Genomic DNA, 25,895 nt, shown 5'->3' on the forward strand with positions numbered 1-25,895 from the left:
GATGCCAAATAGGCTGAAACAGCTGTCTACCGGTAGCTCTTGAATTGGAAATGATCAAAAAGTACTTATCTATACTTATACTTATCTATATATATATATATATATATATATATATATATATATATATATATATATATATATATATATACTTTGGAAGTATAGTTGCCGTGCATCTAGCGCTTTGCTCTCATTATGGTTTATTTTCAAGATCCACTTCTGGGTAACTTCTAGGTTTTTGAGGGATTTGTTGGTTACTCCACCCCATGCGAGAATGCCATAACGTATATGTGATCTCACAAGAGAGTTGTATAGAATTTCCAATTGCTTTTGATCAAACACTTGTTTCAAGAACTTGAACATGGGAAGCAATGATCTTTTTTTTATAATATGTTCAATGTGGTGATTCCATTTCAATTTGCCATCTAGGAATATGCCAATATATTTCATTTTATCTTGATGTGTAAATCTTTTTATTGAAATATTTGTTTCAATTTTATCAAGGTAGAAATTCTCAAAAAATTATCAATTTTATCTAAAGTAATTGTTCAGAATACAATATATTTCATTAATTTCAAGTAATCTTCCATGAATTCAATCATCATTATCACTTTATTGATGTGTTAAATACCGAGTCCATCAAATGAAAAGGTATATTTTTCAAAGTTAATTTGTTTCAGTGTTATTGCCTAACTTAGTGAGTGAACTTTGTTATTCGTGTTTAAAACTCTTCTCATGAACTAGGCAATTTCAATTATTTTCATTATTACCATCCTCCCCATTGGTATTGTTACTTATTCATAATTTCATCTTCATTTTTTTGCCATTCAAAGTTCAAAAGTAATTGAGTATTTGAATTGCAGGGGTTATATTTTTGAGAGTGATTAATTATTGGGAAAGAAACTTTTTGGCTTTCTACTACTCCATCTTGATACAAAAAAAAATTGATTACTTCCTTCCTTTCTTTGGAAGATTCCCTCATCCTTTTTTTTGTATCAAGATGGAGTAGTAATGGAGTATATAAATTTTTTCAGTGATAATCAGCTATGTGCTCTAATAATAATTACTTTCACATATCAATCTGTAATAGAAACCTCGGAACATATAGTTTCAATGTCCAGAACTAGTCTGATCACTGATAGTAAAATACAGCAAAACTGCCAAAGAGCACCGATTTGAACAAAAATAATTTGGATTCAAGTACTCCCTACTCCAAAGATGATTCTGTACCGAGGATTGCTTTCACCATGTGAGGGTCGATGACATTCTTTCTTGAGGGTGCACTTCCCTGAAGTAAAATGTGATAGTATCACTCTCAAATACCCTAGTATTTACAATTCCTTCAAAACCTAATTTTTGAAGATTTAAGAAAGGCTATGGATCCTAAGATTGGACCCTTTGGGGCATGTGTATAACGTTTTTTGGAGTTTGTGAAAAAGGAATCGACCACAACATAGACTGCAATTCTTTTTCACCGAATCTTTTAGTTCTCAACATTGCTAGCATTAATTGTTACAAGATAGACGAACTTCATTGTGACACATATTTTTACAAAACATTAAACTTTTTATGTTTGACTGAGATAAATGAAAAACCAGATTCTGTAAACAGCATATGTACACAAAACTTCACTCTAGCGAGCTCTTCCTGTAGGACAGACCACAAAATGGTGGCGTTGGCATCTAGGTAACAGATTCTGTAATTTTCAAAGATTTATATCTAGCTAACCATTGCAAAGAAAAGGACATTGAAGTATGTGGCATCTCTTGGAGAGACACTAACCAAAAATGTATTTTAATAAACTGTTACATGTCTCCCAGTGGGGATCTTAATATTTTTTGTGACGTACTGACAGAAATACTGGAGTTTAGGTTTAAACCAAATATTCGCTTTATACTTGTGGGCGATTTCAAACTAACCTTATGATGTTCCATAGTCATCAGAGGGTATTGGTAGATGTAGATATAATTTTGAATAACACACCTATGTCTATAAATAACAGCTGTAAATTCTTAGGATTATTCGTTGACTCTCATTTAGATTGGAAAGAACATTACAAGCTCCTGATTTCCAAACTTTCATCTCTCCACTATATGTTCAGAAATCTCAAAGTTGTTTTGACACAGCCACAATTAAAAAACTTATACTACGCACTAAATCTTCCTAATGAAATTAAACAAAGTAACACCCTCCAACTCTTCAAACGCTCCGCTCCTTATCTCAATATCTACGGGCACAATACTATTCCAATTGAATTGTTTATCATTCTTCTCTCTATTAATCTCTTCATCATCTGCTACTCATATGTTTTACCCAATATATTCTACTATATATATATATATATATATATATATATATATATATATATATATATATATATATATATATATATATATATACATATATCAGTTGAATTTTATTTAATAACTGATATATTTGTATAATATTTATGTATATTAGGATATCTATTTCAAAAAATAAATCTATTTCTATCTATTTCTATTTCTACAAGTGGAAAGTCGACTGAGGTATGGTATTTGCCTATGGGGAGACTCTACACTGTAGAATAACGTCCTCGTATCACAGAAAAAAACATTAGCTGTATTGCTGGTGTAAAAATGACTATTCTTGTCGAGAAATCTTCAAAAGATTTGATATTCTGACCTGTACAGGACTCTACGTATTTAAAGTATGTATCTTTATGTTCAAAAATAGGGATTTGTTTTTCATAATTAACGATTTCCTTGAATACAACATATATATATATATATATATATATATATATATATATATATATATATATATATATATATATATATATAATCATATAAGAATGTAAAAAGGTAATATGTAAAAATGAAATGCAAAAAAGGAAAAATGGTAATTGTTAAAATGAAAATGCAAACATCTAAAAAGTATAAGAATTGCAACAAATGTAAACGTGCCATTATTCGCCATGATTTTACAAAATCAATGATGGAAAGGATCTTACGTAAATATTTGGCAAATAAATGTCCCACTTTACTAGTTCCCATTTTAGTAGGTAGTTTCAACAGTGTTCTTACGCTGTATACATAATTTTAGTGATGAAGGAACACTATTATAGCTATAATATCAAAAAAAAAGAGTGGAGTAGTGACATTGGACATTGAATAGTGTATTTGACTCGTATACATATACACATTTTTGCAGCATTTAAGGAACACTTAAGTAATGTATGCGGTTAAAGCATCTGCATCAAATGTTGTGTAAAAAAAGAAATTACGTGCTCATAAACACTTGAAATATTGACAGTGGCATACGGTGATTGCACTCTGAGTCAACAAAAAGGTTTACAAGTTGTACAAGCTTTTCACAGAAGGTCGAGAAAATGGGAATGAAAATGAAGAACATTGTTACTGAGAATCGTCGAATCACTATTAGAGAAGTTGCTGAGGATGTCAGCATATCGGTTGGCTTGTGTCATATATAATTTCTTTGTAAATTTTGGCCATTCAGCGTGTGGCAGCGAAGTTCCTTCCAAAATTGCTGAATTTTCACCAAAAAACCGTCGCATGAGCATCGCTCAGAAATTGTTGAATGACGTCAACAGCGATCCAAATTTGCTGGAAAGGGTCATAACTGCCGACAAATCATGAGTATATATCAAAACCAAAATCCATTCGTCTCAATGAAAGGAACGAGGAGAGCCAATATCACTCCAAGTTTCATCAAATGTCAAGGTTTTCCTCACTGTTTTTTTCAAATACCTTGGCGTAAGTGCATCAGGAGCTCTTGCCACATGGTCGTACGGCCAATAAAGAGTATTATCATGAAATTATGTGCCGCTTCCGAGAAGCAATACAAAGCAATATTGTGTAAAAAAGTTAATGGCTTTCGCTTCACGATAATGTACCTGCCCACTCATCATTGCTTGTTCGTAATTTTTTGGCCAGAAACAACATTGTAATCATGCCTCAGCCATTGTATCCGCCAGATTTGCTCCCCTGCGACTTTTTCCTGTTCTCAAGATTGGAGATACCCATGAAATGATAGCATTTTGCGACGATCGAAGAGATAAAACCCGAATCGCTGAGAAAGCCCAAGATCTCACAAAAAAGTGCATATCAGAACTGTTTCGAAGATTGTAGATCTGAGGGGGAGTGCTTTGAAGGGGGCAAAATAGAAATTCAATTATATTTTTTGAGAAAAATGGAAATTCACCCTATTTTTTGAACAGACAGCGTGAGATATCTGTCTACTGGTGAATGTTGGGATGCGCTTTTGTATTGAAAATTTTTGTAGACCAAGTGGGGTAGTTTTAACGTTGCAGCAACATGATGCAAATGACTGGGGTTGTCATTAAAAACGCACAAGTTAACATTCGTTGACATAATACTATGATTACCTAATATTTGAAAAACCGTATTTACTGGTAATCAATAGATTTGATCTGTCGTTCGCTATTTGGATAGTACTGGGTGAAATGAGGCGACATTGTTTCTTGTATGGTATTCCAAAAGTTATGATCCAGGTATAACGTTATATGCAGGGTGTCCCAGCTAAAACTTGTCACCACCTCCCCTAATCTGCGAACTCGATTTTTATTTCAAAGGGAAACACTTTCACCAAATACATCATCATTGTGTCAGCACCCTTTACTTCAGAATTTTCAATGGGACTACTATACTTGTGATACATCCTTTTGAAGGGAATTCAATCCCAAATACATCGGTATACTGAACTTGAGGATCAATCCTGGTACCTCGATTGGAAGATCCGAGTAAACCCGGAAAAGACTCAGGCGATAACCATGGGAAGATTACTATCTTCTCCGGCCAGAAAAGTGAGAATCTCTGGAAGGGAGATTGACTGGCAAGCGCGGGTAAAGTACCTCGGACTTTTGATAGACCGTAGGCTCACTTGGAACCCGCACATTATGTACGTTAAATCTAAGATCGAGGGTCGGATAGCCAGTCTATACCCTCTGATCAACAGAAAATCAAAGATGAGTACGAAAAACAAAATCACGATCTATAACACGATTTTCAAGCCTGTCATCATGTACGCTTCAGGCGTCTGGGGACAAGCGGCTCCGTCCAACATTTCCATTTTGGAAAGGTTGCAAAATAAGATAATTAGGATGATTGTGAATGCTCCTTGGTTCGTGCGGAATGAAGCCATCCGCAGAGATTTGCAGCTGCCTTCCATTCGGCAGTCCATCCAGTCGAGGAATGAGAGAGTTTTCGAAAAAACGGAAACTCATGAAAACCCGTTAGTTAGGGAAGCCACAGATTATGCTGTAGACGACCCCTCCCGATATAGAAGGCCCCGACACTCTGTCGAATGAGGCCCTCATGTCCCCCGTTAACGAATGAATAACTTTTTCATCCATCCCACCCCAGCCAGGTAGGGGTATCCCGTGAAGGGCGGCACTGATGTCTAAGGACTTCATGTCGTCATCAACCAGTCATGAACCCATTGGTCCCTCTCAAGACCAACAATCAGCCAAAAGGGTAGGGGAGCTGGTCTCCAAACCTGGAAGAATTTACGATGACATTCTGGTTGAGGATCAATCAAGTGTTGTTGAAGTTTTGATGAAAAATAAATTTCATTAAGATATTTTCATTTTTCATCACCTTAAATGTTATCATCATATGGAAGGTTGAAAATGTGAACCATTCAGTTCCATACAGAAGTATGAGCGCTTTCCGAAATGTATTCGCAGTCACTGAACGACATTCCACAATAATTCTCGTGCGTAGATCATCAAGAGAATTTGGCTGTGTAATATAAACTTTGGATTTCAAATAACCCCATAAAAATAAGTCTAATGGTGCTAAATCAGGAGATCTAGCCGGCCATTCTATTGATCTTCACCTTCCAATCTATCTCCCTGTGAAATTGTCGTCTAACAATTGACGTACAGGTGCAAAAAATGTGGAGTAGCTCCATCTTGTTGAAACGTGAGCTGACCTTCAAGTAGAGTATAATCGTCTTCCAGTAACTGTGTTAGGTTAGGTTAGGTCCAAAGTGAGTGGGTCTATTCGACCTTCTACCACAACCCGCAAGGGTTTATTGTGGCTCACACATATATTCACACTCGACCAAATAAACTCAGCGTCTCAACGAAGGTGATTAGTTTGTATGGTGAGTAGTCTTTCAGGTCAGATGGTAAGAGTACAGCTATGCCGAACTCTGAAAATCTGATTCGGTCCCCAGCGGGGCAGGCACAAGGTATGTGCTTTGGTGTTTCCAAACAGAGGCGACACACACTTTCTTTCGATAGTTCGGGTTTCTGCATATGATGATTCAAATAACAGTGACCTTGAAGATGGTCTGTTAGACATCGTAATTAACCCCAGAAACTGTTTGGTATCAAGCTTTGAAGGTTGGATAAACGACTCAGAGTGAGCCAATCCTGGAAGATTCTGCCAGAAGTCCATGAATCTTCTTACCATCCAGGTGTTCAAACTTTGTTTGGCAAAGCTTAAAGTGATGCCAATGACAGGTTCTGGTCCGATGAAGCTGCTTGCAAGAGAGTCAGCAGCCTCATTGCCTTCCAGGCCAGTATGGCCAGGAATTCAGACCAGAGACAATCTGTTGAGTCTTCTTATCGAGATAAGTGCTAATTAAGCAATGTGATGAATTTCTCATTCCGAAACTCCGAAGTTCGCCATATCTGAAACAACTCCATAACTAATGTTTGTTTGAAGGTGATTGACAATGTTTCATGATGAATTTCACTAGTTCGGACTTCCATTGTCTACTATATAAAATGATTTGAAATCCCTAAAACAACTAAAAAAGAATAATTAAGAATGAATAGCTTAAAATAACAATTATATTAGGCGAAAATAAACCTGAAATGAAATAATAGTGAAATAAACTACAAGTAAAAATATAACAATTGAATAAATGAAAATAAAGGAATGAATAAAGAAAATAATAAAAAGTGTAGAGATTCGAAGTCACGTTAGTTCACGACGTTTCGATTGTTAGTATCTACAATCGTCTTCGGGTGATGACTGGACTGATTCTTCCGAGAGATGACTATTTATAGGTCGTTGAAATACTTTCACTTATCCCTGATTTCCATTTTCCGCTTCACTGGTTCCGTGGGAGATGACCGTTTTGGCGGGAGTTGGCCATTTTTCGTTTGATGATGGGTTTCCATATGTTGCGTATTTCTATGCTGGCCTAGCTGAATACGTTGTTGGACAACATGTATGCGGCTTTCTTGAATTTTCTCCTAAACCAATGTTCCTCTCTGTGCAAGATCTCAGCTTGGGACCACTCGATGTTGTGTTGATGAGTTCAAACATGGTCTGCTACTCCTGATTTGCTGGTTTCCCCTCGCTGTGTGTGCTTCTTGTGCTCGGCAATGCGAACATTCAATGGCCTCTTAGTTTCACCAATATAGGATTTTCCGCACTCACAGGGTATCCGGTAAATGCAATTCTTGGAATCGCAGTCCGCGTTTGGGGGCCTGGTTTTCGTGAGGCTGCTACGGATAGACTTGGAATCTCTACACTTTTTATCATTTTTTTTTTCATTCCTTTATTTTTATTTATTCAATTGTTATATTTTTACTTGTAGTTCATTTCACTATTATTTCATTTCAGGTTTATTTTTGCTTAATATAATTTTTATTTTCAGCTATTCATTCTTAATTATTCTTTTTTAGTTGTCTCAGGGATTTCAAATCATTTTATATAGTAGACAATGGAAGTCCGAACTAGTGAAATTCTCCATAACTAATGTTCAGAGTACAAACTAAAAATTAATTTCGTTTAATTCAATGTTCATCTTTGTAATGAGTTAATCTTGAAATTGATTACTTTCTTCTCTCCTTCGAAAGTTCTCCAACTTTCACGTATAAAGATGGAGAAGGTGAAAGCTGAAAATGTTTTCCTCTCCTGAAAATATATTCTTTTCTAATCATCTATATTTGTATTTTTTAGAATAGAATTCAAGATGAATACAGCATTTTTCTTCTTGGTTATCGCTTTTTCGAGAGCTTTTTCAACTGATATCCCTTCAAATCCGTTGTCTGATGATTTCATTGACTACATCAACAGCCAGCAAAGTACATGGAGAGCTGGCAAAAATTTTGACGAGAGCACCCCAACATTGCATATCCGGAGTTTACTTGGATCGCGCACATCTCCAAAAGCGAAGTCATTGAAAACTCGCGTACACAGTGAAGACGTTGAAATTCCAGAATCGTTCGATGCACGAGAAAATTGGCCGGAATGTGAAATAATTAGAGTCATCAAGGATCAATCCGCATGCGGTTCTTGTTGGGTAAGAAAGTATATTTTAACTCACATTTTGATATTAGTTTTTCCTAACGGAGACAAGTTTCGTTTCCAAATGAACGACTTCATCAGCATCCATATTATCATCATTACTATTTTCTCATAACATCCAATCGTTTATTCATTTGAAGTACTCTTTATCATAATATACATATCAACAATTGTTTGAAAGTGGTTGACAATGTTTCATGGTGAATTCTACTAGTTCGGACTTCCACTGTGATACTGATATGGTTCGAAATCTTTTAAAAAATAAATAAAATTAGAAAAGCTGAAATATCAATTACATGTAAGCAATAAAACGAGGAAACATCTGTATACCGAAATCCCACTCACACGGAACAGTATCTGAATCACGAATCCAACCATCATCAATCTACCAAAAAAAAAGAATAATGAAGACTCCAGTGGATTGTCATTCCGGGCTCTGAAATATGAAGGAAGGTTTCAAAAAGGAACTAGGCATCATCATAAATTATCTTCAACGGAATGGTTACTCCAAAGCTAGAAGACAGCAAGAGTCTCGCAAGGAACAGAGGATTTTATGGAACGATCAGAAAAATTGAGTCCAAGTACAACATCAGAAACTGATTTAGATCTAGAAACACCATACGTAGCAGCAGCACAAAATCCAAGCCACCAATCTGGGACTGTGATTCCAAGAATTGCATTTATCGGAAACCTTGTGAGTACTGCAAATCCTATATCATGAAACCAAATCTCCTTCAAAACTCGGCCTACGAATCCTGGAACGGCACACCTAAGGCGCACATGGCATCCTGGTTTCCAGAAGTATCACAGCCTCTGAATATCGAACTGGGGAACTTTGCTGCGTTTCCCTTTTATGGTAAAATGGAACATCCATTTCGAGGTTTCACGTCAACTTTTCGAAGATTCTCTAGTTTTCTACTGTGCCTGTGCAGCCCCTTAAAACTCTTGAGAAATGACCCCTCATAGCCCCCTAACGACCCTGAGAGATGTATTTTGACCTGGCAGAGCGGAGCATCCATCCAATTAGTCTATTAGTCATTGGACCCCACTGAACATATTAACTTGTGTCCCTCTGAATGCTCTGGTCTGCCAGGTCAAAATACATCTCTCAGGGATGTTAAGGGATTATGAGGGGTCATTTCTCAAGAGTCTTAAGGGGCTATGAGAAAACTGCGGCACAGTAAAAATCCTATATAGGTGAAATCAAGAGGCTATTGAAAGTCTGCAGTGCCGAGCACAAAAGAAACACAGCTAATCAAAAACAGCAGAGCATGTTTGGACTCATTGACAAAAGATCAAGAGGTCCTAAGCTGAAAGCCTCTATTGGAAGAAACAAGACGCTTTCAGCCAAACTAACGTAGAGATACGCAGCATATGGAAACGTATAATAAGGCGGAAAAACGGTCAACAACCGCTAAATGGTTAACTTTCGTTAAACCGGTGAAACAGAGATAAGAAAGAGGGGATAGGTGAAAGCGCTCTAAAGCGCTTTCCTATTTTATCGCGCATCCTATTTTATTCCTTTTTACTTTGTGGTCATTTTCATCTTGATTATTTTATTGTATTTTCATTTCACGGTTCATTGCTATTGCATTCAAAACTAATAACTGCAGACTACTTTCTGGTCTTGGTGCCCTACCTCGAATGTTTGAAGTGAAGTATTAAAAGGCGTTCTATTTTTTGACGTGTAGAAAATTGTTTCTCATCTGTGTTGTTTCTCATTTTCGATTTCTTCTGCAACACTTCAGTGAGTTTTTCAGAGGAATAAAGTAATTTTATGTAGTACTAGTCGTTGCCCGCGACTTCGCCCGCATAGAATTTGGTTCGTCACATTAAGTTTCGTGACAGACCATTTCAAACAAATGGTTACAATATTTTTCATCAGCCCAGAACTTCATGTTTCCAACCTCAAAACTGACGAAATTGAATACAATCTTCGAACCCCTATTTTTCTCCTTGGGGTTGGATATTGCTGATTCCCTTTCTTGATTCTCATTTACGCTATACAAAGAACCTACCTGTATATTTCAAAATTCTAGGTTCAGTATGTTCCGCTGTAAGTTTATATATGATATATGTTCAAGATATGTTTTTCCATTAACCAGCTGTCGCACCCCTACGAACGACAACCCTCAGAAGTCGAAACTTGTGCGAGCTAAGAATTAACGAGGTCTTACCTTTTAACGTGTGATTCCTAACACGTGATGGACGATAGCAAGTGAAAATCGATCGTTCAGACTAGGGCTTGAACCACCGACCAACACGGCAGTCAATTCGAGTGAGTGAATAAAGCACCCGCCTGGCTACCGACCGACAGGCTTTGAAAATACAGTGGATAAAAAAATATGCCAACTGTAGTAAGCAATGATAAGCTTTGAGAATCGAATTATGTTACCTATAAAGAAATTCGCAAAGCTAACACAACCGACAACGACGTCCATCCGCGTTCAGGTCGCGTTCTTGGCGATAGCACTTCATTGCTTAGACTGTCCTTCTACCACCCCCACACATCGTCCCCTGTCGTCTTACAGTAGACGCGACGCGTAATGGCTTACTGCGTTGCGTCAAGTTGATCTTATCGTGATATATTTCAAATGATTCGTCCAAATACTTAGTTTGAAAGTCTAAATTCATCTATGTTGAATACTTAAAACGACAATTGTATCAGATATTCTAAAATGTGAATTGAAAAAAAAGTATCCAATTCAATTGGATATATGACTCAATATTTTGCATACAGTGACTACCACATAATCGTTATATTATGACCAAAATTACACAAAACCTTTGTAAATTGTAGCCTATATGTTATTCTGATGTATAAGCTGTATTTATGTAAAATTTCATTTAAATCCGTTCAGTCGTTTAGGCGTGAAAGAGCCACAAACATACATATATACATCCATCATCACAAACGTTCACATTTTTATTTTTTATGACACATACATTATCAAAGATATCGCCAATCTGGGTACCAATATTTTCAACATAAAATCTGTCCTGTATTTCACAGGCTGTTTCAGCAACTTCCGTCATGAGTGATAGGATTTGCATACATTCCAATGGAAAGAAGCAAACATACGTTTCGGACGAAGATTTACTCTCCTGCTGTTTAGTTTGTGGCATGGGATGTTCGGGGGGAGATCCCTCTCTAGCATGGTACTATTGGAATGTACATGGTATTTCTTCAGGAGGACCTTATAATTCTACCACGGTAAGTTATAAACAAATATTTTTTGTATGTGCACATCTATTTATCTTCAGATATCCTTCAACGAGTAACTTTTGCAAGCTGTTTCAAGTTACAAGATGTAATATGAATATGAAATTGATATAGAATAATATATCCCTATTCAATCAGTTCCACTTCCAAACTCTGAATTTGCATTGGTTACTGTGTTCTAAAGACTAGCTGAATTTTGCTAGACAAGTGATACTACGGTTCAGAACTTGAATCATTATAAGTAGATATCATCAGGTCATCACTTAGTGAATTAAACGTTCTGTAAATTATGAAAATCATAAAATATAATAAAAGGAGATGATTATGCTTCACATATAGTAAGGGAGCAGTCTTGAAGACTGAATGTAGATCAGATTATCTAAAAGAACAATTCTTTCAGGTCAGTCTATCCTGTAGGTTAAATAGACTGGTAATCAGAAAACACTACTCCCTTGGCTAATACCACGAAGAGCGTTGGAATATATCCGACAGGTGTCAGTGCAGGATTCTTCACAGAAGTGATTCCTGCATATGTTGTTGGCGAAACAACTGCCAGAATCGATTTTCAATTATTGCAACAGGCAACTTGTAGTTCCGAACTCTTTGTTCTCCCATCAGTGCAAGGCAGTGTCCATCATCAATATGAAGTTGAGGATTTCCCATAATTAAAAATTGAATTACTTTCAGATTATCATTTTTCGAACTAGGCTGAGGCGAACTATAAACAACATATCAGTCGTATTCCAAAAACACTTTATTGTGAGATTTTCACTAAATTGTTTTACAAAAACGCAACACGTGTTTCGCCATACAATGGCTTCATCTGGCGTGTCTTTCAACTAATTCTACACATTCAATACTAAATATATATATATATATATATATATATATATATATATATATATATATATATATATATATATATACCTACCGATAAAATCTCAGAAATCCTGATTAAATTGATTCAAACCTATACCAATTTCAAGCCTAAATTCAGTATAAATAATTCTTATCAATTAGTGGATAATATTAAAGACGTAATCCTCCCAGATAACTCAAAATTAATATCGTTCGATGTCCAAAATTTATTTCCCAGTATCCCGCCAACTGAAACAATTGGACTAGTGGAGTGTCTCTTAGACAAAAACCACGTGAATCCACTGATAAAACAGGAGATTGTTGATTTACTCACCATTTGTGTGTCTCAAAATTATTTCCAGTTTGACGGAGAATTCTTTTCATGCAATGAAGGACTAATAATGGGGAATCCTTTGAGTCCCTTACTGGCGGAAATTTTCATGGATAACATAGAGTATGAAATCCATAATAATCAGTTAGCCAACAATTTTTTGTACTGTTACAGATACGTAGATGATATCTTAGTATGTTTTACTGGTACAGATAGGCAATTAGGCAAGTTCATTGAATATGCCAATTCCATCCACCCATCAATAAAATTCACCACTGAGAGGGAGGTAAATAATTCAATAAATTACCTGGACTTAACCATTACGAAAAATAACAATAAACATGAGTTTGCAATTTTCCACAAACCATCGTACACGGACATTATCATACATAATTCCTCCACACACCCTTACCAGCATAAAGTTGCTGCATTCAATAGTATGCTTCACAGATTAATTATTGAATATTCCACTGTCTGATAGGGATTTCCAGAAAGAGCTGAATTTGATCAAACAAATCGCGATTAATAACGGTTATAAGGTAGATATTGTAAGCTCCATTCTTTCCAAAAAACGACAAAAGCAAGCCATGGATCTGGTCTACCCATATTCAAGATGCGATAACGTTAGTTATAAGACATTGACATATGTGGGGGAACCAAACAGGAATATTGCCCGTTTTTTGAAGAAAGAAGGCGTAAACGTAGCTTATAGAACGAATAATAACCTAAGTAAATTTATTAAAAACAATAAGGATAAAACTTTGGTGTCGGATAGATCAGGAGTATATAAGCTGACTTGTGGCTCTTGTCCAAAACTGTATATTGGCCAAACAGGAAGAACATTTTTCCAACGAATTAAAGAACATAGGAGTAGTTTTGTAAATAGAAAGACCAATTCCACATTTGCAAACCATCTTTTAGCAGAAGGACATGAGTTCAATCATGAGTACGAGGTGTTACATTTAGAAGAGAAGAGTTTGAAACTTAATCTTCTAGAATGTTTAGAAATCAATAGATTCAGGAATTCGGGTAATTTACTGAATGATCAATTAGAACTCAATAACTCTCCGTTACTGAATATATTTCTTCAAATATGAAAATGGAACATAAGTACAGGTAATTTAATTCGTTAGAAACTCAGGTAAAATATCAGCTACTTAAAATTCAGGTACTTCGTTTACAGGTACTTTGATTTCAGGTACTCCATAAACTATATATATATATTTAGTATTGAATGTGTAGAATCAGTTGAAAGACACGCCAGATGAAGCCATTGTATGGCGAAACACGTGTTGCGTTTTTGTAAAATAATTTAGTGAAAATCTCACAATAAAGTGTTTTTGGAATACGTTAGTTATGGATTTTCATTGATTTCGGCAGTTGTACCTCTAACAGCATATGCAGGAATTATTTCTGTGAGGAATTCTGCACTGACACCTGTCGGATATAATCCAAAACCCTCCGTGGTATTAGCCAGGGGAGTAGTTGTTTTCTGATAGGTGTCAGTCTATTAACCTACAGTGTAGGTAATTTGAGACTGAACGAATTGTTCTTTTAGATAATTTGGGATGACAAATTATTGTTTGTTTCTTTGTTAGAACAATCTTCAAGTATAAGAAACAAGTTCAGTAGTAAGTTTTCGATACATGCCGTGGGCCACTTTGAGCTTCTCTAAGTTTAAAATGAAGGAGTGAAGTTTCAGAAATCAATGCATTGGACTTTTTGAAGTATTCTCCAATATATAGCTCATCCTGTATAAGTGAAGCTTATCAAAGTTAGGTTTTTGTATAGAATGAGATATATTGTGTTTCGTTTTTCAGACGAATACTTTTATGAAATGAGAGATAATCTCAAAAAATTGATTTATTCAACCCTTCACATTTCTCTAGAAAATTCATTTGAAAAGTATTTTCTGTTTTGAAGATATTTTGAAACTATGGTTTTTCTATTATTGAATAATCATTTGGCCACAATCTTTTTTTCAATACAGGGTGAATCGAAACTCATTAATTTTTTCAAATATTTTATTCAAAAAAAACTATTACAGTTTACTGCATGATTTTCATTATGAAGGATTTTACAAAAACCGCGGCACGTGTTTCGCTACGCAATAGCTTTCTCAAGCATATTTTATTCAGTGTGTGATTGATTCTTCCCAGAAAATTTATTATTTTCAACATTGAACTTCTCCAGCATGAGAAATGAAATAAATCCGAGACAAATAAATAGATCTTTTTTCGGGAAAATGAAAAAAATCAATTTTTGTAGACCAGGATGATTCTCTTCAGCTCAACAACGGAAGTTTTGACGAATAACAAGTCCGTTCAAATAAAATGTTGCCACTTCTGAAAATAAAGTGACACAGTTGGAATTTTCAAGGACGAAGGTCCACTCTGCTTTGGTGTATCCCTCAATGTACTAATTCTCTGTTTTTCCGCAATATTCCGTTTACAGCAGATTGTGAAATAGGTTTATAATCTGGATACATTTCATGGAAGCATCTGCATATCTCTTGATGAGTTCGCATCATATCGCCTACAGTAATCTTTGAAATTTCAATTGAAATAACTTCAGATTAGATTTCACGTAAACGTATTAAATTGTTTTGAAAGTTTTGTCAGTTACAATATCATGTATTTCTTCAGCTCCATATCTCGAATCAATAAATATTTATTCTACTGTGTCGTGGAATGAACTGGTCGATAGAAAATGTTATACTCTATACATTTATGTTGTTCATTTTCTCCCAAATTTAAATTTTTTGCCCCATGTCAGCTCATTGCTGCGATTTTCTGCCAATTTTTCCTCTACGAATTCAAACTGAACCAAAGCCCTGCAGAAACAGCATGAAAAATTGACCAGGCATTTGGCAATTATAGTGTTAATGAACGCAATGTTCGATATTGATTTGCGAAATTCAGTTTCGGAGATTTAACCCACGAAGATGAGCCCCAAAGTGGTCAACCTACAGTAATCCAAAACGAGGATTTGAGGACGCTGGTGAAGACTGATCCATCACAAACGGTACTTGAGATGCCGAAAGAACTGGGCGTTAGCTCCCATACGGTTTTTGATCGTTCAAAACGTATTGGAAAGGCCAAAAAGCTCGAAAAGTGGGTGCTCCTTGACTTGAATGATCGACAGAAATTATCACGTTTCGAAGTCTGTTCTTCTTTGCTTTTGTGTAACCAAAACGATCATTTTTTGGATCGGATCGTCCGTGTGATGAAAAGTGGATCGTCTTCGACAACAAGAGGCGTTCAGGACAGCCACCCAGGCACTTTCTAAAGAAAGAAAACCCACCAAAAAAGGCCGTGGTTACTGTATGGTGGTCAGCGACTGGTGTGATTCACTATAACTCTCAGCAATCGAGTCAAACCATCACAGCAGAGTAATATTAAGACCGAAGAAAAATAGTCTGGGTCACAAAATCTTTTTTTTGGAACTTCTGTCCAAGGGCACCGAAAATTATGATCCAGAGCTCATTCGATTCGGAATTACCTCTTGCAACTTTTTGAAAAATTTCAAGAGGAGCTCGAAACAATTTAGTTGAAAGAAAGGGGGGTTTGGTTTTGTGCAAATATCTGATAATTTTTAAACTAAAAACCTCAAATCTAGTTCACTTCTTGGAGCTTTCAAAAGATTCCCTTTGGAAAAATTAAAAAATTTTGATTTCCACTTTGTTTATAATAATCAAAGGCATTGAAAAGTGAAAAATTCAATTGGAACAATGAAAAAAAATATATTTTTTGAATTCAAATTTATTTGTATCCTTATTATTTTCATTATTATCTTATTATTATATTATTGAAATTACATAAAAATGATTTTTCATAATTTTCAGCTTTATTTGTTCAGAATATTGTTATGAACAAATGTATTGTTTATAAGAATTTTTTTTCATAAATGTTATGATTTTCAAAAACAAAATCGTTTCTTGAAAAAACATTTTTTTTGCTTGAAAATGCATTTGTTGATGAACAATTTTTTTTGCTACTAGATATGAATATTGAGGAACGATTTTTTTTCAAATCATAATCTCTATTTCTCTTTGGTATTCTGAGAAAAAACCTTTTTTTATTTATATTTTCTTAATTTATTCATCAAACAAATTTTTTAAACACATTAATTTTCACGATATATTTTTTAATACTACCAAAAACCAAAAACAACCCTGTATCACTTTTTGTGTGAAAAAAATTGTCTCTATTTTTTACAAATTTTCTAATATTTTTCTAAACAGAAAGTGACACATTGTTGTTTTTGTTTTTTGATAGTATTCAATATATACCGTGAAAATTAATTTGTTTAAAACAAATTGTTCATTAAATAAATGAAAAAAATCTGTTTCTGTTTTTCCGTTAATCAGCTGTCGCCCCCATACGAACGACAACTCTCAGAATTTGAGAAACTTGTGCGAGCTAAGGACTAACGGGGTCTTACCTTTCAACGTGTGATTCCTAATACGGTTGCAGAATCATCCCAGCTTCAACCAGATAAATTCTCTCGAGAAAAATAACTGGTCGAGGCAGGAATCGAACCAATTTCACAAAAGAAAATATAAATTAAAAAAAAACTTTTTTTCATAATGTCAATGAGAAATAGAAATTCTGATTTAAAAAAAAGTCTTCCTTAATATTCATATTTAGTAGCAAAAAAATTATTAATCAACAAATGCGTTTCTAAGCAATAAAAAAAATTTTAAAAAACGATTTTGTTTTCAAAAATCATAATATTCATCACTGATGAAAATACCCCAAAAAAACTCAAATATCTTATAAACAATACATTTGTTTATAACAATTAAAAAAAAATAGAGGTAAGCAACACAATATAATGTGTAAAAGAGTTACGATATGAAATTTTACTTATCATCCTCAAGAGCGGACTTGGAAGTTCGAAAATTTGTTCTATTGCCTTATCGCGATAATCTGGCGCACGCAATTTACTCATAACATACAACTTTATTCTCACAGATGAGTTGAGTTTACTTATGTTATCGATGACAGTACGTAATGACATTCATTCGCTTATTTGATTCAATCGTAGCCATAAAAATTGAATAGAACTGGCCGATACTTGATTAAAATCCACATTATAACCCAATAATACAGTTCATTGTATGATGTTCTCAAGATTTCTCATGCTAGTGTATAGCGAAACACGTGTCGCATTTTTTGTGAAACCCTTTATAGTGAAATTCATACAATAAACTGTATTAATAAGTTCTACCCATAAGAACTTTGTTAAATTTGAAAGGGGTATATTTTCATACCAGTTATTATATATTATTTCAGAATAATTTTTGAAGTTTCTGGCTTTCTGCTTCTCCATCATACAGATAATGTAGGAAACTATCAGAGGAAGAAAGAAATAACTTTCAAAATACACATCTTCACAAATATGTGTAGAACATGCATAAAAGTTACTTTCGAATACAAAACCTTTCTTTCCTAAAAATCTTTCCCTATTTCATTTGATATAAGACAAAACGAGACAATCTCTTGTCCTGATGCCATCATTAGATGCTTCATTTATAAAAATTTGTGACACATTACTCGACCTGTTTCGGAAATTTTCGATGATGTTATTTGGCTTATAATGAATTAATGAATATTACTGGAGTTTTATACCAACACCAAACCGTTATTTTTAACACCTCGACACGTGTTTCAATCACCAAATGATCATCTCCAAGAGAAAGAATGAATTGTTTAATCTTCCTCTTGAAGATGATTACTTGGTGATTGAAACGCGTGTCGACACGTGTTTCAAGAAAGAATAAACTGTTTAATCTTCCTCTCACATATTTCAGGGCTGCAAGGCATATTCTTTGTCACCATGCGGACACCATGCACCCGAAAAAATACCGGAATGTCCTGAAAACGACTATGACACACCTGAGTGCATGGAGCAATGTGATCCACAATCTCCTCTCGACTACGAGAGTGATAAGTCTTATGGACAAGAATCGTATACCGTGTCCAGTGAAGTGACACAAATACAGTTGGAAATTATGAGAAATGGGCCGATTGTAGGTACTTTCGATGTATATGAAGATTTCTTGTCTTACAAGAGTGGTGAGTAGATTATCTCCTAAAATCTTAATTATATCAACACATAAATATAGGTTGATCATTTTGATCGTGTTTCGAATCACAAATGTCTTCTGACATACCCATGAGAAAATAAAGAGTAATTCCGTGATGGAAACAGATAACGAAAATTCCTTTGAATGTCCAACAATACGTGGACTTTCATATCGAAGGAATTTCTCGTTTTTTCCCTCTACCTCATAGTGCTTCTTTCACTCTATTCTCTACGTATCTCAGGTGTCGAACTGAGATAATATACAGTGTGTCCAAGATAAGGATTCTAAGCATGGGAATCTCAGTACCTGTTGGAGATACAGCTTAGGTTAAATTAGGAAAAAGTTGTGTTCTTTAAAGCTTATTTACATGCCGTTTAGAAACTTGAAGAATTTTCATGGCCTGCTGAGATATTTGGGAAAAACGAGAATTTGACAATATCAATTTTATTTTTTTCTGACTCTATTTGAAAAGGAATCAAAAAACGAATAACACTTTTTCATTAGCACTTTCAAGGTACTACACGATGATATTTTTAGTTTTTATATCCGACGTTTCGTTTTCAAAAACCATCATCAACTTTATTTTTTTAAATAGCCCGAAAAGAAAGTACACCCTGTATCTGATTCCATTTTTTATTACGAATTCAACGATGTATTACATGCCATTGTTTTTTTTTTAGTTTAAGGGAAAATTGCATTTTTTCGATTTTTAAAATGTATTTTTAAGTAGGTTAATAATGATTTTTTTAAAGTAATGAAAACAACAAAGAAATTAACGCATTTTTTATTTAATTCAAAGGAGGTGTTCAAACAGGTTTCCGTTATTTTCCAAACATAAGTATGATCTTCTAACTGTAGAACTTAAAACATCACGTAACGTCTCTGGTGTAATACTGTTAAATGCGACAGTTACACATACTCGTAACTGCTGTTCAGTTTCAAAAGAATGTTGGTAAACCCGGTTTTTAACAAAACCCCATATGAAGAAGTCCAGAGGAGTTAAGTCAGGGGATCGCGCTGGCCAAGACACTTCACTAAAGGTTCCAATCCACCTTCCAGGAAATCGCTGCGAAAGATTCTCTCGAACTTGTCTAGAATTATGTGCAGGAGCACCGTCTTGTTGAAACCAACAGTTATTGACCTGTGCCAGAGGTAAATTATCTAAACAGTCTTCTACATAGTTTTGCAATAAATGATGGTATCGTTCGGCGGTCAAAGAATTACAGTAAAAAAACGGACCTAGTATTTTAGTTCCTAAAATTGCACACCACATATTAAACCCAAAACGTTCTTGATGTCTTGATATTTTCTTAACACGCCGATTTTGCTGAGCCCAGTAATGCGTATTGCGGCGGTTGAAGATACCATTATTAGTGAACATACTTTCGTCGGACCATATTATTTTTGAAGGGAAATTATAATCTTCTTCACACGCGCGTGTATACCATTCGCAAAAATTTCGGCGCCGTTCGAAATCCCGAAGTCCTTGGCAAATCCCAAATTTATAGAGGTGATATCTATTTTCACGCAAAATAAATTGAGCTGTGGATTTGGCTACTCCTACATTATTTTCGATTTGCCTAGTTGATATTTCAGGGTTCTCAACAACTGCTTGTAAAACATTATTTTGGGCTTCTTCTGAAGATTCCTTTTTTTGAGATAAAACAGGCTTTTTAAATGAACCATATTTTTTTAAATTTCGAGCCAGATCTAAGAAAATGGACTTACATGGCTGCTTTCTTTCTGGATATGTATTAAGATACATTGCTGCTGTATTTACAGTATTTTTGTGGCACAAAATGTAGCACGTTAGCATGTCAAACTTTTCTTCATGGCTATAATGCTCACCCGGCATATTCGACGATAATAACACAATATTATCTATTCAACAATAAACAATAATAACGACAACAGTAACAATAACTCTAAAAACAACAATTCGACAAACAGGCTAACAACAACGACAATTACTATTTTATCGTGTAATTAAATAATATTTGACAGGCTCGGTGACAGGTATTTACGTCAAAACATTTGTTTGCAACGCCTACTTAAAGATTTTTTTTAAATAGAAAAAATGTTATTTTCCTTTAAAGTAAAAAGAAAACAATGGCATGTGATACATCGTTGAATTCGTAATAAAGAATGGAATCAGATACAGGGTGTACTTTTGTTTCGGGTCATATAAAAAAATAAAGTTTATGATGGTTTCTTGAAAACGAAACGTCGGATATAAAATCTAAAAATACCATCGTATAGTACCTTAAAAGTGCCAATGAAAAAGTGTTATTCGTTTTTTGATATCTTTTCAAATAAAGTCAGAAAAAAATAATATTGATATTGTCAAATTCTCGTTTTTCCCAAATATCTCAGCAGGCCATGAAAATTCTTCAAGTTTCTAAACGGCATGTAAATAAGCTTTAAAGAACACAACTTTTTCCTAATTTAACCTAAGCTGTATCTCCAACAGGTACTGAGATTCCCATGCTTAGGATCCTTATCTTGGACACACTGTATATGTTATTGAAGTTGTTATGACTTGCAATTGATACATAGACGTAATCACAAAGATAATTTTGTTGTTTGCCCGATAAAAAGTAATTCAGCTCCATGTATACACAAAACAGAGTGTGACAATTTAAAAACTTTCAAAGTGCTATGACTGTTCAAAAATTTCGACAGCTAAAATCTCTTACAACAGAAGAGATTTTGGCAAACGCCTCAAGTAAGGTCAATGCTCACAAAAACGATTTGGAGAATAACCTAGGCAATAAATTAGTGCAGTTCGATGAACTGCTAAAAACAGATGTGGCTACTCTTATTGACAGCAAGAAACTGCAATTTTATAAAGTTTTATCAAATAATTCCTTAGAATCATGTTTCCCTAAGGTAGAAATTGTCTTGCATATTTACTTGTCTCTCATGATCACTAACTGCAGTGGCGAACGTTAAGTTCAAACACGATGGGCCAAGAACGTCTTAATCATATCACTTTGATAAATATAGAATATGATTTGCCCAAAGAAGTCAATATATGAAAGTGTCATCTCTGAATTTGCCCATATTAAATCAAGATAAGTGTATTTGTAGCAATTTTGTTTTATTCGATACCCTTAACTTGGGAACCTATAGCAAACCAAGTCCTCTTGACAGAATTTGCTACAGACCCTGGGCTGGCTTAATCCGACACTGGCCATATGCACAATTCCCAGTAGATCCTACTAACTGAAAGATGTCGCGATGTAGCTAGACTAGTAAAAAAATTGTTTCAGTGAGTAATGTGCTTTTATACTAAATGGTAATGTAAACAAACACTGCATCGAGTAACATTAAGCGATGCTTCAATTGACCAGAGACTCAAGTAGCAAAATGTATTTGGATATGCTGGAAAACACTATCAAACTTTCAATTATGCATGAACTACAAAACCAAAAGGACGACCAAGGAAGTCTGGCTCTAGACGAAAATCTGCTTCAATTCCAGTAAGATGGGGCACCTGTAAGACACTGTTAGGCACTGGTTGGGTATCAATTATCCATTTCCTTTCAAACTTACCCATTAGGAAATGTGTAGTATTTTTCATCCTAGTATTTTCATTTTTTTCCTTATGAATTTCATATCTGTTAACTCTTTTCAGATGAAGGGAATCAAAAGCTTCAACATTAATCGAAAAAATTAGTCAACAATTCAAGCATGTATTTGTGATGCACTGTTTGGGACCTTTGGTGTAGTAATGAATATTGCTGGAGTTTAATCCCAACACCAAGAGGATGATTAAATGCTCCTTTCGAAGATGATCACTTGGTGATCGAAACACGTGTCAAAGTGTTAAAAATAAGAATAAGGCTTTGGGATTAAACTCCAATAATATTCTTTAACCATTTCAACAAATATCAAAAGTTATTGATTTCCAGGTGTTTACCAACATGTGGTTGGAAAAGCTTTAGCTGGGCACGCTGTGAGAATCTTAGGATGGGGAGTTGAAAAGGGGACACCGTACTGGTTGGTTGCAAACTCCTGGAATGAAAACTGGGGTGACAAGGGTTCATTCAAGATAATCAGAGGAAAAAATGAATGTGGAATCGAGTTTGCCATAAATGTAGCTCTGCCCAAATTGACAAAAAGCGATTCATAGAGATGTTTTGGAAGCATGTATTTAGTGAGATTTTTTCAAATAAAGTAAACCGCAATATAACATTCATATTTTGTCACTGCCCCAAGTCATTCAAATCACAAGTGAAGTTTCCTTAATGTGACAATTTCTTGTAATCTCAGTGAGAAGGGACGGATTTTATCCATCAAGGTTAGTATTGCAGCAATTCTAGAAATTCAAAAAACACGGGTTGTTGCAATTTTCAAATCAATTGTATTTTGTAAAATCTGTATGTGATGTGGCAGTTCCATTTCCATCTATTAATTCAGAATATTCACCTCCAACAGACATATTTTGAAGAATATAATAATAATAATAATACTGTAAGGCATTAGATACAATTTCGCATGAGCTCATCTTGCATTTGCTCAGATGCCTTGCGGTACCCGACAACATAGTGAGATGCATTGAACAACTGATACCACTTTGGCGAACTCGCTTCACCATAACATCTGGTCAAGCAAGAGTCCAAACAGGGTGGGTCACTTTCAGAAGGGGTGTATTTCAGGGTGATTCCCTCAGTCCCCTTCTCTTCTGCATCTCACTATTGCCAATATCCGTTGCGCTCAGAAATACTTGAGGGTATAACTGTGGCACCCCGGAATCCGGAGGCACAAGGTCGCCCATTTGTTTTATATGGATGATCTTAAACTTTTTGCCTCTGGAGAGAAGGATCTCAATCAGTCCTTGAGGGTGGTGGAAGAATACACGCATGCTATCGGTATGAAATTCGGGATAGACAAATGTGCAATGGTCCATCTCAAAAGAGGACGATACGGGGACTACGGAGAGGATGTGCAGCTCGTAGATGGAAGCATCCTACACCCAAATCGTCCCAAATCGTCCGTTCCACGGTTGTACTTCCCCCGACAATAGGAAGGCCGTGGACTTTTGAGTTTGGAGTGTCTACATGACAGAATGGTACTGGATATAGCCTGTAAAGTCGTCAGGAGTTCGAATCCCCTTCTCTGCATGGTCCATGACCATGAGAGAGCAGGAATTGGAGCATCGGTATAGTTTTCGACACTGAACGAGGTGACCACAACTCTGTCACCGAGTTGGAACCTGTTCAGCAAAAAGCTCAGATAAAAGCCGCAGAGATCGGAAAAAGAGGGGTTCATCATGGCTTGCCAGGATGGTGTCCTTAACACCTTAGTCTACCGCAGTCGCGTGATGGGTATAGAGGTTCCTGACACAAGGTGCAGGGCCTGCCGCGAGGCGCCCGAGACCCTAATGCACTTGCTATCATCATGTGCAGCATATGCGGTCCCGGCCTATATCCATCGACATAACGCGGCCCTAAGAGTTCTATATTACCATCTACGGCACTCTTACGGTATTGACGAGACACCGGTGTTGCCCTACGCTCCGGGGGATATTGAATCCGTTGTGGGGAACGAGAAGTGCCGAATTTATTGGAACTATTCGTTTTCCACCCTCAAGCTCATACAAGCTATTAAGCCTGATGTAGTCCTTCTCGACCACCAGAGCAAAACGATATTTGTCGTGGATAAAATATCGAGATTTTTCTCTTCGAACTCCGCAGACTCTATCCAGATCACTCTGTCAAGATGGTTGTTCTGATTATTGGAGTCCATGGTGGAATGATGTCCTCTCTACTCTCGAATGTTAAAATCATACCGTATTGCCGCACTAAGGCAGAAATCTTAGCCGCACAGATGCAGAAGGCTGTCATTCTTGGCTCACTGCGCTTGCTCAGGGCGCATGATTCTCGGACCCAATGATCATTGGTTGATAATGCTGGCGCGCCCTCCCGAATGTATCGGGGCTTCTGGGGATAGCGCCTGACCAGCGCACACTACAGTGAAAAAAAATCATTTATTATGCATAAAAAATACATTTACACACAAAAAGAAATGGGTTAGCCAAAGGCTATATTCCACTCCTCCCAAAAATTATACAGTGAGTGAAAGAAAATAATTATAAAAATACGTATTTACTATCATAACAATGGTAGAGAAGGGAAGAAGGGGCTACATAAAAAAAAATCGTTGAAAGTTGGAAGTACGGTGTCTAGGTATGTTGAATGAGTGAATTCTCAAATTGACCATATGTATGTCAGAATGCCTGCTTAATAAACTATATAAATAACTAGGTGTTTTAGTTTGAAGCAACTTAAACAAAAAAAATTATCAAATATTGGACTCTGTACCTCACATTCAACTCCTTCATTTCTAACAAAAATGGTGTGACATGTTCACCATATGGTATACAGCATACGAATCGCATACAAGCATTTTGTATACGTTGTAACTTCTGGTTGTTATATTGCGACAAACAATTGTAATACACCGAACAACAATACTCGATATAGGGGTAAATAAGAGTTTTAACTAACCTGAGTTTCATTTCTTCTGATAACTGATACTTGAATTTGTATAGCAATTTGAGTTTGAAGAATAATACTTTGAAAATGTTTGTTACATGTTCATGGAAAGACAAAGAGCTATCTATGGTTACGCCAAGACTTTTAGCACTGTTTACCCAGTCAGTGTCTGCGTTATCGAGAGTGAGCCTAAAGTATCACTGAGTTTTTACTATTTGTCTTTGAGACCCTATACATGAGGCCAAAGTTTTATTTGGATTGATTTTCAGTCCATGATTCTTCGAGTAGAGGAATGTTTTGTGCAAATCTGTGTTTATATTGGCCACGCAACTTTCTGTATCGGTGTTATGAGAAGACAAATATAACTGTATATCATCCGCGTATAGATGTACTTGACAATGTGATAAGAAAGTGGGATAATCAAAAATAAACACTGAAAACATCAAGGATCCTAAAATACTTCCCTGCGGTACACCTGAGATTGTTTCTTTTAGGGATGACCATGAGTAATAATCCAGTTTGACCCCCTGTGATCGGCCTGTGAGATAGCTGGTCATCCATTCAAGAGAAATGTCATCGAATCCTATGAACTTGAGCTTGCTGG

The 25,895-nt window shown here is 35.6% G+C and overlaps 1 protein-coding gene across 4 annotated transcripts; it reads left to right on the forward strand.

Moving 5' to 3' along the window:
* The first annotated feature begins 533 nt into the window (after positions 1 to 533).
* LOC111505933 (cathepsin B) lies at positions 534 to 22,986 on the forward strand. Of its 4 annotated transcripts, none has more exons than XM_074182802.1 (5): positions 534 to 648; positions 7,941 to 8,283; positions 11,302 to 11,502; positions 18,516 to 18,780; positions 22,706 to 22,986. In XM_074182802.1, exons 1-5 carry the CDS (start codon positions 641 to 643, stop codon positions 22,924 to 22,926), a joined length of 1,038 nt encoding a protein of 345 aa, XP_074038903.1. In that variant the 5' UTR covers positions 534 to 640; the 3' UTR covers positions 22,927 to 22,986. The 4 variants fall into 4 exon arrangements, with proteins under 4 accessions (XP_074038903.1, XP_074038908.1, XP_074038914.1 ...); XM_074182807.1 differs by having other exon boundaries at positions 590 to 694; XM_074182813.1 differs by lacking the exon at positions 534 to 648 and adding an exon at positions 676 to 781.
* The last annotated feature ends 2,909 nt before the right edge of the window (positions 22,987 to 25,895 follow it).

Source organism: Leptinotarsa decemlineata, unplaced genomic scaffold (assembly GCF_025532065.1).
Source record: "Leptinotarsa decemlineata unplaced genomic scaffold, Ldec_3_MD MMD2_P_RNA_scaffold_2, whole genome shotgun sequence".
NCBI classification, from domain to species: Eukaryota; Metazoa; Arthropoda; class Insecta; order Coleoptera; family Chrysomelidae; genus Leptinotarsa; species Leptinotarsa decemlineata.

Bases quoted from the DNA above. Each gene is read 5' to 3' on its own strand.
- LOC111505933 (XM_074182800.1), top strand. From the start codon at position 1,664: ATGGTGGCGTTGGCATCTAG. The intron at 11,503-18,515 runs GTAAGTTATAAA...CACATATTTCAG, and splicing joins GACCTTATAATTCTACCACG to GGCTGCAAGGCATATTCTTT. The intron at 18,781-22,705 runs GTGAGTAGATTA...ATTGATTTCCAG, and splicing joins TTTCTTGTCTTACAAGAGTG to GTGTTTACCAACATGTGGTT.